At 38.3% G+C, this 16212-nt stretch overlaps 1 protein-coding gene and 1 pseudogene across 2 annotated transcripts in view; both read right to left on the reverse strand.

Moving 5' to 3' along the window:
* Positions 1-16212, reverse strand: part of IMPG2 (interphotoreceptor matrix proteoglycan 2) — a 233472-nt gene that overhangs the window by 53348 nt on the left and 163912 nt on the right. The window contains exon 18 of one of the 2 annotated variants that reach the window (XM_035015279.1): positions 15384-15501. In XM_035015279.1, coding sequence (XP_034871170.1) covers positions 15420-15501 — 82 coding nt within the window. In that variant the 3' untranslated portion in view covers positions 15384-15419. Of the gene's footprint in view, positions 1-14905; positions 15502-16212 lie in introns of those variants that run through there. The other variant, XM_035015278.1, reaches the window with a different exon arrangement.
* LOC118017383 lies at positions 1381-2965 on the reverse strand (annotated as a pseudogene).

Consider the following 16212-nt stretch of genomic DNA (forward strand, 5'->3'; position numbering starts at 1 on the left):
CTATGGTAAAGGACTAATGTCTGGGTCACACAACCATGAGATGCTATGATAAAGAGCTGGCAATACCCCAATTATTTCCAAGACAATTAAGTAACTTTAGTGTCATCTCATGGTATAGTTGGGGTAGGGAAGTGATTCTTTACCCTAGCTGCGCATTAAAATCACCTATAGGAAGCACAGGACCTACCCCAGAGATTCCAATTCAGTTGACATGAAGTGAAGCCCAGGCCACCTACCTTTTTGTTTTGTTTTGTTAGTTTCTCCGTTACATAGTATTTCATCATAAAACAAAGGGGACGTGACTTATTACTCAGCAGCAAATCTGTAGCATAGGAAGGCTTTAAAAGATGATAGTGAGTAGCGCCTGGGTGGCTCAGTTGGTTAAGCGACTGCCTTCGGCTCAGGTCATGATCCTGGAGTCCTGGGATAGAGTCCCACATCGGGCTCCTTGCTCAGCAGGGGGTCTGCTTCTCCCTCTGCCCTCTTCCCTCTCGTGCTCTCTGTCTCTCATTCTCTCTCTCTCAAATAAATAAATAAAATCTTTAAAAAAAATAAAAATAAATAAATAAAATAAATAAATAAAAGATGATAGTGATTTACCCTCTCTTCAAAAAAATACAGTCTTCCATGCCGGCTTACCATCTCTACCATCATCCGGTTTAGTCATCCAACATGAAGAAATGAAGATGAAATTCCAGCAATTAGAAATGAACAAAAGATTGGAGCTGAAGACATAAGTGCTTGCTTTTTGCCCATTGACCAGATAAACAGAACTATCTGCATTACCTATGCAGCATGGGGTTTTTATTATTTTTACCTAAAGATGTTTCTTTTTGGTAATGACAAACGTGCTTTAAAAAAAAAAAAAAAAAAACTGGTTTTTCTCAATACACCTTTAAAGGTTTCTAAATTGTTTCATATCTGGTCAAGTTGAGATTTTTAAGAACCTCATTTTTAATTTGTAATAAAAGTTTACAACTTGATTTTTTCAAAAAAAAATCAACAAATGGTAAGCACCCGTTAATAAAGGTCTTAAATAATTAAAAAAAAAAAAATACAGTCTTCTAACCTAAACAATCCTACTCAATAATTCTGAAAGTAAAGAAACACCTTTCTTCAGAACAGATCTAATTTCTGGTTAATATTTCAAAAACTACATTTTGAGTCCCCCTGCACCCTAAAAACCTCTTACACGTCAACATCTTTATCTCCCCATATTTTATAACTAACTTTTAAGATTGTAAATCTGTTCTCTTTAATGAGAGTGCAATGCAATGACTAATTAGCTAAAGAAGTTTTACACTTGTATTTTTTTTACAAGTCCTGATTACTCTTACTTTTTCACAAAATGCTCCATAGTTTTCAAAAGACACAAAAAAACATTTTTGTATTTAGATAAGCCTTTTAAAATATAAAGTCAGACCACAAAGCAGTGTGACAGGTTTTCTTCTGTCACTTGTAAACTCTATAGAGAAGGCAATCCTCAGAACCCTAGAGTGCTGTGGAAACATCTTCATTTAGAATCAGGATAAACTGCATCCAACCCGGAGTCCAGGAACCTGGGTTCTAGCTGCCATCCCACATGGTGTGATCCTGAACAAGTCTCTCAATTTCTGGATAGCGGAAGCCCTGTCACAGGATGAAAGGGGCTGACTGAGGTTGTCTTAAAGATCTCTTCCAGCTCTGTTATTTTGTAATGTGATGAAATCGGACTAACATGTTCCAAACTATTTGGATGTCAGAAACTACATTGAACGTACAGTACTTTTAAAATTCCTACTTCTTTTTTGAGTCCTGTTCTTAAATTTTTTTTTTCATGTTCTTCAGTGCACTGAAATATATTTTCCTACTTAACAGCCTCTTCATGAATAGCAATTAAAAAGCTTCTCAAGGATGTACTTCTCATAACTTGCTTTTATTTTTTTTCAACTTGCTGCTTTAATTTCTCCAAGATCTCTTCTGCAGTTGTGGACACTAATAGCTTCACCACTTTTTCACGAGATTTACCAGCCTTATCCAAAACCACGTCACTCTTCCTGAGCTCCAAGACCTTGGAAAGGTACCGACAGAGCTCAGCATTAGCCTCTCCTTCCGACGGGGGGGGGCTGCTATGGCCACGCTCACAGCTTCTGCTGTCACGTCTGTTACAGCGTTTTGTTTGGACCCGGGTTTGGCATGGATGGCTATGGTGACACAGCCTTTAGGATCAACCGTCACAGGACCTAAGGGAGGAAGTGGTCTCTCTGGTTCCTAGCTCTGGTTCTTACCCTTGTTCTTCGCGCCAGCTTTCTTGGGCATCTCGGCGCCTACAGGGAGCCTGGCAGAGGCTCCGGCCCTGCGTCCCGACATGAGCTGCCTCAGCCCGCGGCTCAGCCTATACTTGTATTTTTGAAGACAGGAGGAAAAGACTGACCAGATCAGACAGGGCACACGGCACACATTCAGGCTGGTACAATGAAAGCTTGAATTGTTTTTCCAAGTCAACATGTTTGCCAGCAAAACACAAAAACAAAAAAATAAAAATAAAAACTGCCAGGGAGGCAGGGAGATTTCAGCATGAACCCCTAGATATTTCGTACATAAGCACAAAAAACATCTTCACAGAGTATATAAACCATAGTCAAATTCTCTCCCTGGGGAGAAAAACATCCTTAAATTTGGGTGTGGTCTCTAATGACCTAGGAATGTGATCCCTACTCACCTCTGAAAGCTTCACAACAAATGCCTTGGGCTGCTGCGTTTACATCCTACGATCACTTTTTTTTTGCAAAATTATTTGACCTTTTAGTGTGTTTATCCTACTTAAACTAGATAGTTTGAACTAGATCTTAAGGGCCAGGAATGTTCCTTTGTATCTTTACTCATAGTAACTGGTACCAATTAGCCCTCAAATAGCAACTGAATATGAGTTGTTTAAAGGGCGCCTGGGTGGCTCAGTCAGTTAAGTGTCTGCCTTGGGCTCAGGTCATGATCCTGGAGTCCTGGGATCGAGTCCTGCATGGGGCACCCTGCTCAGAGGGGAGTCTGCTTGTCCCTCAGACTCTACCCCATTTTGTGCTCTCTCTATCAAATAAATAAAATCTTTTAAAAAATTTTTAAAAATAAAATAAAATAAAATATTCCCCCTCACACTAAAGCAAGAGCTCACATGCATGTGATTCCAGGTACACAATCCTTAGGTGAAAGAAATCTCCCCAAACTCTATTTTGTCAGAAGACCTGCCCTTCTTAAGATACTCGGTTATAGGAGGAAAGGAGGGCAAGCAGCTGGAAGTGGTAGAAAAGGCAGCTTACTGGCTTTGGGAACATCAGAAGAAAGCTCCCTTGGTTTCTACATTCTCCAGCATTCTTCATGGCCATGAGGGGCTCCACAGGGCATCAGAAATAGCAAACCCCACCAAGGGAGGAGAATAGGTTGATTTGTGACCAAATGGGCATCCCTTTGGGGGAAACCCAGAAATATTAGAGGGGAGGGTCTCTCTGTAAGGGTATGGAAAGTCCTACATGGGCAGTTGAAGGCAAGAACAGGAACTTTGGCTTGCTGGTGTCCTTGTGACCCCATTTGTAGCCTTAGGCTGCTGAAATATGGTTATACTGAGCTGTTACCATATGAGAATGCCAGAGATGTGCCAACTGTGCTTTCTCCTGATGCTCCCAAGCCCTAAATCTATTTTTATTATGCATCCCAGCTGTCCCTTCCCCAATAGCACAAACCATATATGGGTAAAGGATGGGCTTGCAGAGTCAAGATTCAAACCTTACATTGTATAACATATTCAAAACCCATGCATTTCCCCCTACACCATGCTACCATAGGTCAGACATACAAATAATTGAAACATCAAGTACTACTTACTACTGTTAAGAAAAAGTATCCAAAACAGAAATTTGGCAAAAGGAAGGCTGTATATCCTTTCAATGTCATAGTTGAACATGATCTCACAGACCCACCCAAGGATTATTTATTTCACTGGGAGAATGTACCTTTCTTTGACTTGCTATTTAATATTAATTCTACGAAGTTATGTAAAAACTTGTAGATTTTTTTCCAGCAGAGATGCAAGTGATTTCTGTTCAGTGGAAAAAATAACCCTAAATAACATGACTTTATTGCCCTTTAGGGTATTGACCATTTCATCTCTAACTTAGCCAATTTATTTAGTTTGCCATTGTCAACAAACTATAGAATTCTCTGTTCTTTAAAAGCCCTGTGAACTAATTTATTATCCTGCCTGCTCCTTCATTAATGAGTTAAATAAATCTTCGACGAGGACTCACCATATACTTATGTGTCATGTTAAGTTTTTGAAAATTATGTTTTGACACCACAACATGTTGCAAAGTTTTGACATAAGAAGTGATTTCATGGTGCGCCTGGGTGGCTCAGTCGTTAAGCGTCTGCCTTCGGTTGGGTCATGATCTCAGGGTCCTGGGATCGAGCCCCGCATCGGGCTCCCTGCTGCGCGGGAAGCCTGTTTCTCCCTCTCCCACTCCCCCTGCTTGTGTTCCCTCTCTCGCTGTGTCTCTCTCTGTCAAATAAATAAATAATATCCCGCGCACCTGGGTGGCTCAGTTGGTTAAGCGACTGCCTTCGGCTCAGGTCATGATCCTGGAGTCCTGGGATCGAGTCCCTCATCGGGCTCCCTGCTCAGCAGGGAGTCTGCTTCTCCCTCTCCCGCTCCCCCCTCTTGTGCTCTCTCTCTCTCTCATTCTCTCTCTCAAATAAATAAATCTTAATAAATAAATAAATAAATAAATAAATAAGATCTTAAAAAAAAGAAAAGTGATTTCATGCAGTAGGGACCAAGACAAAGGAGAGGTTTAACAGATGAAATGCCACTGAGGTGAGCCTCAAGGAACAGACAGGGTTTCACCAGTGGCAGTGGGAAGGAAAGCCATGGCAGACACAACTTCAAATACTTACACATTTACATGTAAAGCTGACAAAGAGGTTCTAACTTGGATCGCTTAAAAATACTTATTTTAGACCTATTTTATGTGATCTTCTTAATACAGTACTACGAAATAGGATCCATCAATGCATGCAAAGAAAATACATAATAACCACATAGAACTTATTCCAGAAAGTGATGGGAGATCCAACAACTAAAAATCTATTGACATAATAAAGTATATCAAGAAATTACGGGAGAAACACCATGTGATATCAATAAATTTGGAAAAAGATACTCAGAGTCAGACCATTTCTAATACAGACAGTAAGCAAAATGGAAACTACTTAAAACTAATAAAAGCTATTTATTAGACTTCAACAGCAGACAACGTTGTAAACAATAAAAAACTGAAATCATTTTCCTTAATACCAAGAATCGGACAGGGATGATCACTATTATTCACTGTCTTGCAGATGCTCACAAATGCCGCCACACATTTTAGAAAAATTAAATACCATGTAAAAATCATTGGAAAACAAGGTTAATCCCTTTGTTGATAAGACTGTACTTTAAAAAAAGAGAGAGAATTTATGTGACTTTCTCAGGTGGCTATGTACAAGATAATTTTTTTTTAATCAACAAATTTTCCCTGTTTCACAATAGTCACTGAGAAATGGAAAAGAGAATATCTATTCTTAAGGACAGCAACAAGAAAAAACACCTAGGAGTAGGTTTAACAAGAATTTTCTATGAACATCTATATGACAAAAATTTCATATCTTATTTAAAGACACAAAATAGGATATGAAGAAATGGAAAGATGCATATTATGTTCCTGGATTGGAAAAAAACATATTATAGAAAAACAAATTTCTCCAAAATTAATATATAAATCTATTCAATATCAATTAAAAACCTACCACAGATAGCTAAATTATATATTAAAGTTTTTACAGAATCTTAATTTTCCTAGGTCCTATCTTGTGTTTTGAAATTTTCACAGCCTCGTTGATAGCCTTTTTTTTTTCCACAAAATTTCCACCAAGGTGAGGGGTATGCTACAGTCTCAAGTTTTCAGCTATCTCTTCTATGTGGTTCATTTCCAACAGAATATTATGCACTAGAATAGGCTGAAGAAGGATAATTTCTCTAATTTGATGGATGGAGGAAGGTGGGTGACAGAAAGAGATAATGTGGGAGGAGAATGGTTTCCACTTGGTGCTAGAGCTCACTTATTTCCTCTAAAGTATCTGAAGGCAATTTTACTCTTTACCACCCTCCCCACTACATGGTAAATGTACACTCCCATTGACATAATGTAGACCTCATTTCTTGTGAACAGATAACCAGCCTAAAAGAGCATCTGCCTATCCCTGACCCGGGAGCTTCTTTACATCATACAGTTTCCCCCGCTCAATTGACAGTGAAGAACATCTTGCTCAAATGCCTCTTTCTAATTCTTATTTTTCTTTCCTTTGTCCATCTACTGGTTTGCAGCCTGACAAGGGTGTGGCAGCACCTCAGTTCATGCAGCTTCAGTAAAATCAGCCAAGGAGAATGGATATTTGTAGGTCAAGCTGCCTCCAGAGGTGCTTAGAAGGTGCTTAGAAGCTCTGTGAGGTCTGACACTGACTTCGTACCCAACTCTGACGCATTTTGCCCACAATTCCCGGAGACTCAGGACCTCCTGGAAGTTTCCAGATGAGCTCAGTGACAACATGCACTTTTTTTGCTTAGCTAAAATACTATTGTGTTATCTCTATTTCCTTTTGCAAACACATTTTTCAAAACAAAATGGATAGAAAATATTAATATCTTATTTGAAGTCTTCACCATGTTAAAACTTCAATTTAAAGTTTTGTAGAAAGGCAGCTACAATTGATTTATCATCATAAATTTCAACTTCATAAATCACAAATAACATACTCCCCCTAGACATAATTTTCTTTAAATAGCAGGGGTTTGTTTGTTGTTTTTTAATAAAAGAGTTTTAGTAGCCTGAAGAATCTCTGTTGAAAGTTAGCCTTTGGAAAATCAGCCATCCATACAGAGTAGTTAGAAAAAAGACAGCTTAGTTTGCCTAATCAACTTTAAACCTTCATCCTCAATCTCATAACACTTTCAAACTCATTAAAAGAGGAATTGCTTCTGTTTGTCATCTATGAACAGCACCAGCTGATACCACAAAAGATAGCAATCCAAGCAAAGCATCCTTTTTGGGAATAAAACCACAGCTGCTGTCCAGCAACAACACTATTTATTATATTCAATTACTAAAGCAAAACAAAATATAAAGTGTTTAAAGTGAGTCAGCTAATAAACAACCATTACTTACCACTTAAGTACCATCAGGAAATATTTTACATCATAAATATCAGCTGATAAAAAAGACATTTTTGTTCTCAACACAAAACTGTTTCTCAATCAATAGATACTCAATTCATCCTTCAAATTCCACTCCTCTTTCAGCAATTATCATTATGAGTGCCTACTATGTGCCCACCTCTAAATTTCCTGAAGGATCCATATGATAGCTTTTTATATTCCAAAATGCACCTTTCACATCTAACAGCTCTACGTAAAATGCAACTCCTTGTTATGTGAAGTAGTAGTTATATCCTTAAGTTAATGGTCACATCTTAAATCCAATCCCCTGAAGGGAATTCATTTTAAGCAAGTATGAATTAGCTCCTGCAACACAGATTTCCTACTGCAGTAACTGTCTCTTAAAGTCTTTTATTAAAACCAACCCCAAAGCTTAAGGCAAGAAAAAACTCAGAAAATCTCTTTACAGTTCCAAAATCAACTTTGAAGTCCCAATGACTGAAATGGAATTTGAATAGTTAATTATATTCTATTAAACATGCCAATAGCATTATCAAAATCTATATATTTGCCAGCACAGGAAGGCAGGTTGCTTACCTGCTTGCTGACTTCGACTTGCTCTGCCAGAAAGGTTATTTTAAAGGTTAGGACATTTAGAGATGACTCAGACAGTGCTGGGAACAAGTGGGTTCAGAATGGTTTCCTGCTTCTACTTGAAGCATCGTGGAAAACCATTAAATCTGTAGGAAATGACTAGGGTAAGATGAGTGTGGCTGACATATGATTATCACTCACCTCACCCCACAGTAGCATGTCAAGCCAGTTCCACTTCTGAGCTGCTTCACCAAATCCTTGAAATGTTTTGAGAGCTTAATTTATCTGTTTGAAGACAAACCTGACCCAGGTCAAGTTCTAAATCCCTTGAAGGCACAGGTTTTCAAACACCCTGTAGTGTAATAAGAATCATCTGGAGTGCCTCATTCTTGCTCTTCTGTATCAGTATCTGTGGGGCTGGGGCCTGGGAACGTGCTTGTTTATATGCTGCCCAGGTGTTTCTTTTTCTTTTCTTTTTTTTAAGATTTTATTTATTTATTTGACAGAGAGATAGAGAGAGAGAACAAGTAGGCAGAGAGGCAGGCAGAGGGAGAGGGAGAAGCAGGCTCCCCGCCGAGCAGGGAGCCCGATGTGGGGCTCAATGTGGGGCTCGATCCCAGGACACTGGGATCATGACCAGAGCCGAAGGCAGCCGCTTAACCAACTGAGCCACCCAGGCGCCCCTGCTGCCCAGGTGTTTCTGAAGGAGTTGATGCTGTTTTAAAAACACTGGTTTGGGACCAAAAAAACAAAAAAACTACTCCCTAATGGACAAGTATCAGAAATGACTGCTTTACAGTGAAATAGGTCAGATTGGTGTTTAAAGCCTCCTAGGAGAAAAAGCTACCAGAAGTAGATGATTGATGATAGGTAGATAGATAATAGATAGATCTATAGATGATAGATAGATAGATGATAGATAGATGGTAGACAGATGATAGATGATAGATAGATGATAGATAGATGATAGATAGATAGATAGATAGATAGATAGATAGATAGATAGATAGATAGATAGATGATAGATAAAAGAATTGAAGTCTGGCTGAAGCTGACAGCTAGATCACATCCCATTTAAATCTAGACCAAGTTATGCCAATGTTTCTTCAAAAGTGATACCATCCACTCTGCTCAGTTAAATTAGGGATAGGAAGACAGAGAGGAAGAGATGTCACTGGTATAAGATTGATCCTATGGTATGGAGCTTTTGGTACAGAAAGAGCCTGAACTAAGAGCAAGATTATGAGAAGAATAAAGTAACCTGTGTTCCCCAGAAGCAGGGAGCTGAAGTATTTAAAAGCAAAAACACAGAGTCCCAAATGAGTGGGGCAAAGGCAGAGCTATGCATAATGCCAGTTGCGTCTTTCATTCCTCAGACCTCAGGTGAGTCCTTTTATTGGGAGAAAGTCCCATGCAGCAGGAGGCCATCCCATCACACCCCTTCTGTCAACCAAGGTGACACGCTGTCACTCTGTATCCTACCTTCACCCTTCTCACCTGTCTTCCCTTTGATTAGCTCCCTTTTGCAAAGACCTAGTGTAAGCCTGTGCATTTTGCTGGATGGTAATTAACTGGAAATGTATTGAAATAGACACAGGCATTGATTTCACTCTTGGGAATTCAATCTGAACTCCAAACTGGCCTCTAGCAAGAATCTTCGGGAAGAAGGGAAGACCATCCTCACCCTTTCAATGGTCTGTCCAGCAATTCCCTTGAAGACACACCAATACTGAGCCAGTCATTTTGGGATCTGGCCTGTGCGCCTTCTTCAGTGGAGTTCCAATCCAAAGTGTTTTTTGGGGGGGTTGTTTACTTGTTTCTTTGTTTGGTGCACTTACTGTTAATACCAAACAATTAGCCCATACTGTAGAGCTTTATTCACTAACTTTCATATGTGTGTCTGTTTTCTCTATCTACACTGAAAATTTCCTTTTGAACAAAGACTGTCATTTCTCCTTTTATAGTCATCTCACACTGACAATCAATAAATTAACTTTGCATTAACCACTATATCTGGAGAATTTCATAGGCACAATTTCAGCTCCTTACAACCCCACAATCCAAAACTGGTCACAGTGGAGAAATATAGACATCAACTTTTAAAAAAAACATTCTCTTGAAACAAGAAGAGAAAGTTTTTTAAAAGGTGTTTTTACTTATTGGTAACTGCACGTACTTCCTGAGAAGGATTTCCTCTGATACGTCTTAGAATAACATACCATCAAACTAACAAGGAAGACTGATGATACAGATGTAGAAAGTGGTTCCAAACACTGTGCACACAAGGGGACGTGACTGTGGGAAAAAGTGAGTGAGAGGTGTGGTCGGCAGTTTAGCCCTACTGTAAACCCAGAATATAATCAACATCATGCAACGACTGCTTGAGGATATGTGGCCACACATCTCCAAAAGCCACCACTCCCTACAACAACAACCAACAACAAACCAAACAAACAAACAAAACAAGAAGATTCTCTTTTTCTACCTGTGAGTCCTGCTCTGGCTCAGGTTCATCTTAGGAAAGAAGCAGAGAATCTGGCTCCAGGCCAGTGGTCCAGGAAACAGGCCACACTTTTGCCTCTCTTCTCAGTTTCCAACCTCCTTTCAAGTCCCCACTGGTAATTCTTTGGCCCACATATTGGGGATTGGACTGTACTGAGAATATCATTGTTTACTCCCTGCAAAAGCATTGTTATCTATGTGAACTAGTTCCTTGAATCTAGTATGTATCAGGCCCCAGTATATTTCCAGCTGCTGGTATTTCCATTCAATAGAAAAAACAGACAGTTGAAGCCAGGTCTCTGTCCATCCGTCTGTCTGTCTCTCTCCCTCTCTCCCCCCCGCCAAACTAAAATGCTTACACTAGCTTTTCCAATAGTACATTTTATTAAGCAATAAAAACAAACTCTTAAATTGGTGAGAGATCACAAGAAATCCTAGGGTCTAATAGCTAAGTTACTCAGATGGGGGACATAGATCCCATACCCTGTTGCACCTCTTGGATCTCCTTGGCATCTTGAAAATACTATTGGTTTTAATGTACTGAGTTGCTTTCCTAAGTGTTAATAATGATAGATATGGACTCAAATTGCAAGTTGAGAAATGAAACCTTTGGAGATTGAAAAATAAAGAATGATCTCAGATGTATCATTCAGCAAATATTTACTAAATTCCTGCTGTGTGTTAGGCCTTGTGATAGGAGCTTGGGGTACAACAGAAAACCAATCAGATATGATGGGTTGCTCAGGCAGTAAATGTTTTATCCAGAGAACTCTAAACACAGGATACAATCTTCCACTCCCCGTGTGGACTTTAGCAAGGTAACCCTTCAGATTCTTGCTAGCCCTGTGATTCTGAAGTGCCCACATACTTCCATGCCTAGATCCACCACGGCACTGGTTTACAGTTTAGCCCTACTGTAAACCCAGAATATAATCTGATACTATACTTCATCTGATACTATACTCCTCTGATACTATAATTCATCAATGACTGAGGCCTCTTTACAAGTTCCAAGAGTGACATCTTCAGTTTCAAATCAGTGTCAACCTCCAGTGGGACATTTACTAACAGGAGTTTCATTTGGTCAGACTGCAATTTTCCTAATGACTTGCCTCACTGTTAAGAATAATTATCTGGTTAGCATGTTACTATCTTTAGAGGAAAAATACAATATAAATGCCAAACTTCTGGTGTGGTTATTTTCTCAACGCCTATATTCTAACTCTTTGAATTGCCATTCTTAGACTCTTTTGATTTGCAGGAGCCTGCAGTCTTGCCATTGGTATTTAATCTGTCTACAGAGCTGGGGGGAGGGCATATTTTGCCATAAGGCGGATCTGAATGCTCTAAGCTTCAGAATTCCTTGAGTTTCATGATCTCATGAGGGGCAGACTGGAATTACATGCAGTTAAAGTGTTCTCTTGTGACATCTAATTTTCCTTCAGGATGGGTAGCACAGGCCCAGCATGATACCAGTGGGATTCTGGGGTCCAGGCCTTTATCTTGCCAATGGGTACACAAAGTGACAAAGCACAAGGTAGTTCAAATCCCACCCAAGGAGGCGGATCAAAACCAGTAAAGCATCACAAAAAAGATAATACCATATGATTCCACTTATATGAAATACCTAGAGGTGTCAAATTCATAAAGACAGAAAGTAGACAGGTGATTGCCAGGGGCTAGAGGGAAAAGGGGAATGGGGAGTTATTGTTTAATGGGTACCAAGTTTCAGTTCTGCAAGATTTAAAGAGTTCTATAGAACTCTTTAAGTTGTGTTGGTTGCACAACAATGTTAAAAGACTTATTATCTGAGCAGTACACTTAAAAATGGTTAAGATGGTAACTTCATGTCATATTTTTTTTGCCGCAACTTCAAAACAAAACAGAACAGGAAAGTTAAATATGTGATAGATCAAAAATGTTTTAGTGAGGACAAGATGGAAAGCAAAGCCTTCAAGAGTCAGGTTTAGGGCAGAGGATGGCTCAGAGAAAGGCTGCAGTGAAGGAACAGAGCCCATGACTGTTTTTGAAATCAAGGTTTTATACTCAAAATATCCTTCTGTTGGAAGCTAACTGTGCAATACTGTCTGGCTGTCCCAGTTTGGAGGCACCAGTCACAGTGGTCATATAACACCTCCCAGACCGCATTAGAGAGCAGAGGCAGAGACCTCAGAGATGCATGGTCCTGAACCTGGAGATTCAGCTTCAGAACAGAGCAAAACTTTTCAAGTTGTACTTAACATATTGTTTGTTTGGACCTTACCAAACTGGCCAGAAGCCTCAGAAAGAAAAGCATTCTTTCCTTGGTTAATGGCCTTTGGGAAGCAGAAAGAGGAGAAGGAAAGGACTAAAATGGCATGGCAAAAGAGAATCAAAGAAAAAGATTGAGTGTTATACTGTATCATAAAAAGTTTACTGCTTGTTGAGAGAATCTTTGTAATGTTCAAGATTTTGCCACTCAAAAATAATCTGGTCACTCCAAATTTAGAACAGGCAAGCTTTTCAAGCTGCAACCCATTATAACATTCTCTTCAAAGTGCCAGACTCAAATTGCCAACTGCCTAATGGCTATTGCCACATAGATATGCCCTCTAAACTTCAAGCTCAACATTTGCAAAACTGAAAAACAGACCAGACAGCCTTTTCCTCCTGAGTTCCCTTCCCAGTAATCCACCAGCTTCCTCACAGTCACCCAGGCTTGAACTGGTGGAGTCAAAGAAATTCTCCCTAACCCAAACTAATTTGGTTGCCAAAGCCCTTCAACTAGGCTTCAGTGATACTTGCCACACCCATCTCCTCTCCCAGGACTCTGCCACTGCCCTAATCCAGCTTTTAACACTAACCATTTGCTTGATGTGTTGCTCACGCTTCCTAACTGGTCCCAGCTTAACATTCTTGTTTTTAACTCCAACTCTTCAAAAAAAATTTTTTAATTTTAATTACAGTGTAGTTGACATATGGTATTGTATTAGTTTCGGGTATACAATATAGCAATTCAACAATTCCATATATTTCTCAGTGCTCATCAAAATAAGTGTGCTCTTACTCCCGTTCACTTATTTCACCCATCCTGCCACCCACCTCCCCCCTGGTAACCCTCCATTTGTTCTCTGTAGTTAAGATTCTGTTTTTTGGTTTGTTTCTGTGGTTTGTTTTCTTAAATTCCACATATAAGTGAAATCATATAGTATTTATCTTTCTCTCTGACTGGCTTATTTTGCTTAGCATTATACTCTCTAGATCCATCCATGTTGTTGTAAATGGCAATATTTCATTCTTTTTTATGGCTGAGTAATATTCCATAATATATAATACACACACACACACGCCACATCTTCTTTATCCATTCATCTCTCAATGAATACTCTGGCCATATCTTGGCCATTGTAAATAATGCTTCAATAAACATAAGGGTGCATATATCTTTTTGAATTAGTGTTTTTGTTTTCTTTGGGTAAATACCCAGTAGTGGAATTACTAGATATATGGTAATTATATTTTAAATTTTTTTATTTTTTATGCTATCAATGCTTGTATTAAGAAAAAAAGTTCAAATAAACAACTTAACATTACACCACAAGGAACTAGAAAAAGAAACTTACCTGAAATTTAGTATAGGAAGGAAATAACAAAGGAAAATCAGAAATAAATAAAATAGACACCAAAATAAACAATAACATAACATTGAAAGTAATGACTAGTTTTTCCAAAAAAATAAACAAAATTGGCAATGCTTTAACTACATTAACTAAGAAAAAAAAAAGAGAGAAGACTCAAAAACCAAAACGAGAAATGGAAAACAATACAACAGATACCGGAAATACATAGTGTGATAACACATTACTATATGTAATTATATAATAACAAGTCAGATAACTTAGAAAAAATAAGATAGTTCCTAAAAATGCACAAGTTACCAAGATTCAATCATGGATCTTGAATCCAAGAAATAGAAAATCTTCTTAGACCAAAAACAAGAATAAAAGTTGAATTAGGAATCAAAAATCTCCCAGAACAGAAAAGCCATGGGTCCTTTTCTTAAAGACCTTACAGTGAGTTATAAAGAATATATATTATAGTCTTTATGTTATTCTTCCCTATAATCTCCCCAGCAAGATTATAAATTTCTTGATAGTAGAAATTGTATTTCATTAATGTCTTTTTTAGCTACAGAACTTTTTAAAAATTTTTTTAATTTACAAACAAAATCTGTGTTTATTTTTTTAATTTTTTTATTATGTTCAGTTAGCCAACACATAGTTAATCTCTTTAACCACCATTGTTTGACCTCGTAATAGTGGTTTGAATTTGGTAGGGTGCTCAATAAAATTCACCTGATTGAATTATAAAAATAAGTGAATAAATGAATGGAATAATTCATCTTGTCATGCCAATTTATTATACATTCTAGCCTTTAAAAGCAACAAAACTTCAAATATTTTCACTTGTTTCATTCTCAACCTGAAACTCAGTTACTCACAAATTTTTAAAATTCAGTGGATTTTCCAAGTTATATTTGAAATCAAGGCACATATGCATCCCAAAAATATTGTATACTTTCATAAAAGATTCTTTTTATTTTTTTAACACCACTGCTAGTAAGCTTATTTGCCAGCTATAGAATATTATATGCATCAATGTGGCATGGACATTTCCAAGAATAATGCAGAAAAAATTACTCTCCTCCCTAGTGTTGAATTATATTTTAATTTAGGTTCTGCAGAGATGCTGAATTTGCATGAATTAGCCAGAATCTACTGCTAATACATTCCAAATTTTTTTAGGTGGATAATCATATAGCTTTGAGGAGAGACAGTACTAGAGAAAATTCTGCAAGATCCATTAGAGAATCCTCAATCATTTGTCAACATCTCCTTAACTAATATTTAAAAGGTAACAGGAGGAAAGATGCAGGAGCATCTTTGGTGGGTATGATACATTATTGTTCAGAAATAGTCTCAAATTCTCCCTAACCCAAATTTGGCCATGTGACTCGTGCAGGCTAAGAGAACAAATTGGCATGTGAAATGACCAAAAGCTTGAAAAGCACATGCACAACTGGACTTACTCCCTCGCACTTTTACCATCTCTGTGAGAAAAGCATTCATAGATGACGTGGATGACCCCAGGAGGAAGAGGCACACGGAAAGATCTCCTCCAGCCGGACAGCCTCAAGTGGGCCCAACCTGGAAAATATACAAACATATAAGCTAAATAAATGCTATTTCTGTATGGCACTTACATTTTGTGGTTGTTTGCAATGAAGCAATAACATACTGAGCTAATAACACCCTTCCCCATATCCCTCCAATCTGGCAAAACCTTAATCCTCATTTTTAGACTCAGTCGCACACCCAATATTTTATGCTGGACACCTCTGATTTGTCCTCCAGATCTACTCTCTATACTTCTCCACCCTGCTTTCTACCCTGGGACACTGACCTGGATAAATTCCTTCAACAGGCTCCCTTCTCTCAGACTTCCAGATGGGATCTAGTCTGACTTAACACCTCTGAAATTGGGCATGATCAATGAAAACAACTTTGAGTGCATACTGTTACTAGGCCCTGAAGATACAGAAGTCCCTATCTTCATCATCTAGTGGGAGAGACAGACAAATCAAATTAAAATTTAATGTGGCAAGAATATTTATAAGGATATGCATAGAATGCTAATGAAGCCACAGAAGAAGGAGTATTTAACACAGGACATTTCCCCAAAAGTAGGAGCTGTCCCAGTAATGATGAGACAGAATATAATAACGTAAGGGAATAGCAGAATCAACTAACAGGTAATTGCAGGGCTACATATTTCTAGTTGTGTATCTTTGACCAGGAGAGTTCAGCTTTTATTGTTTTACATTTCATACAACAATTCTTTTGAATAAGAATTCAAGG

The sequence above is a fragment of the Mirounga leonina genome, unplaced genomic scaffold, assembly GCF_011800145.1.
Source record: "Mirounga leonina isolate KUSES-001 unplaced genomic scaffold, KU_Mleo_1.0 Mir_169, whole genome shotgun sequence".
NCBI lineage: Eukaryota > Metazoa > Chordata > Mammalia > Carnivora > Phocidae > Mirounga > Mirounga leonina.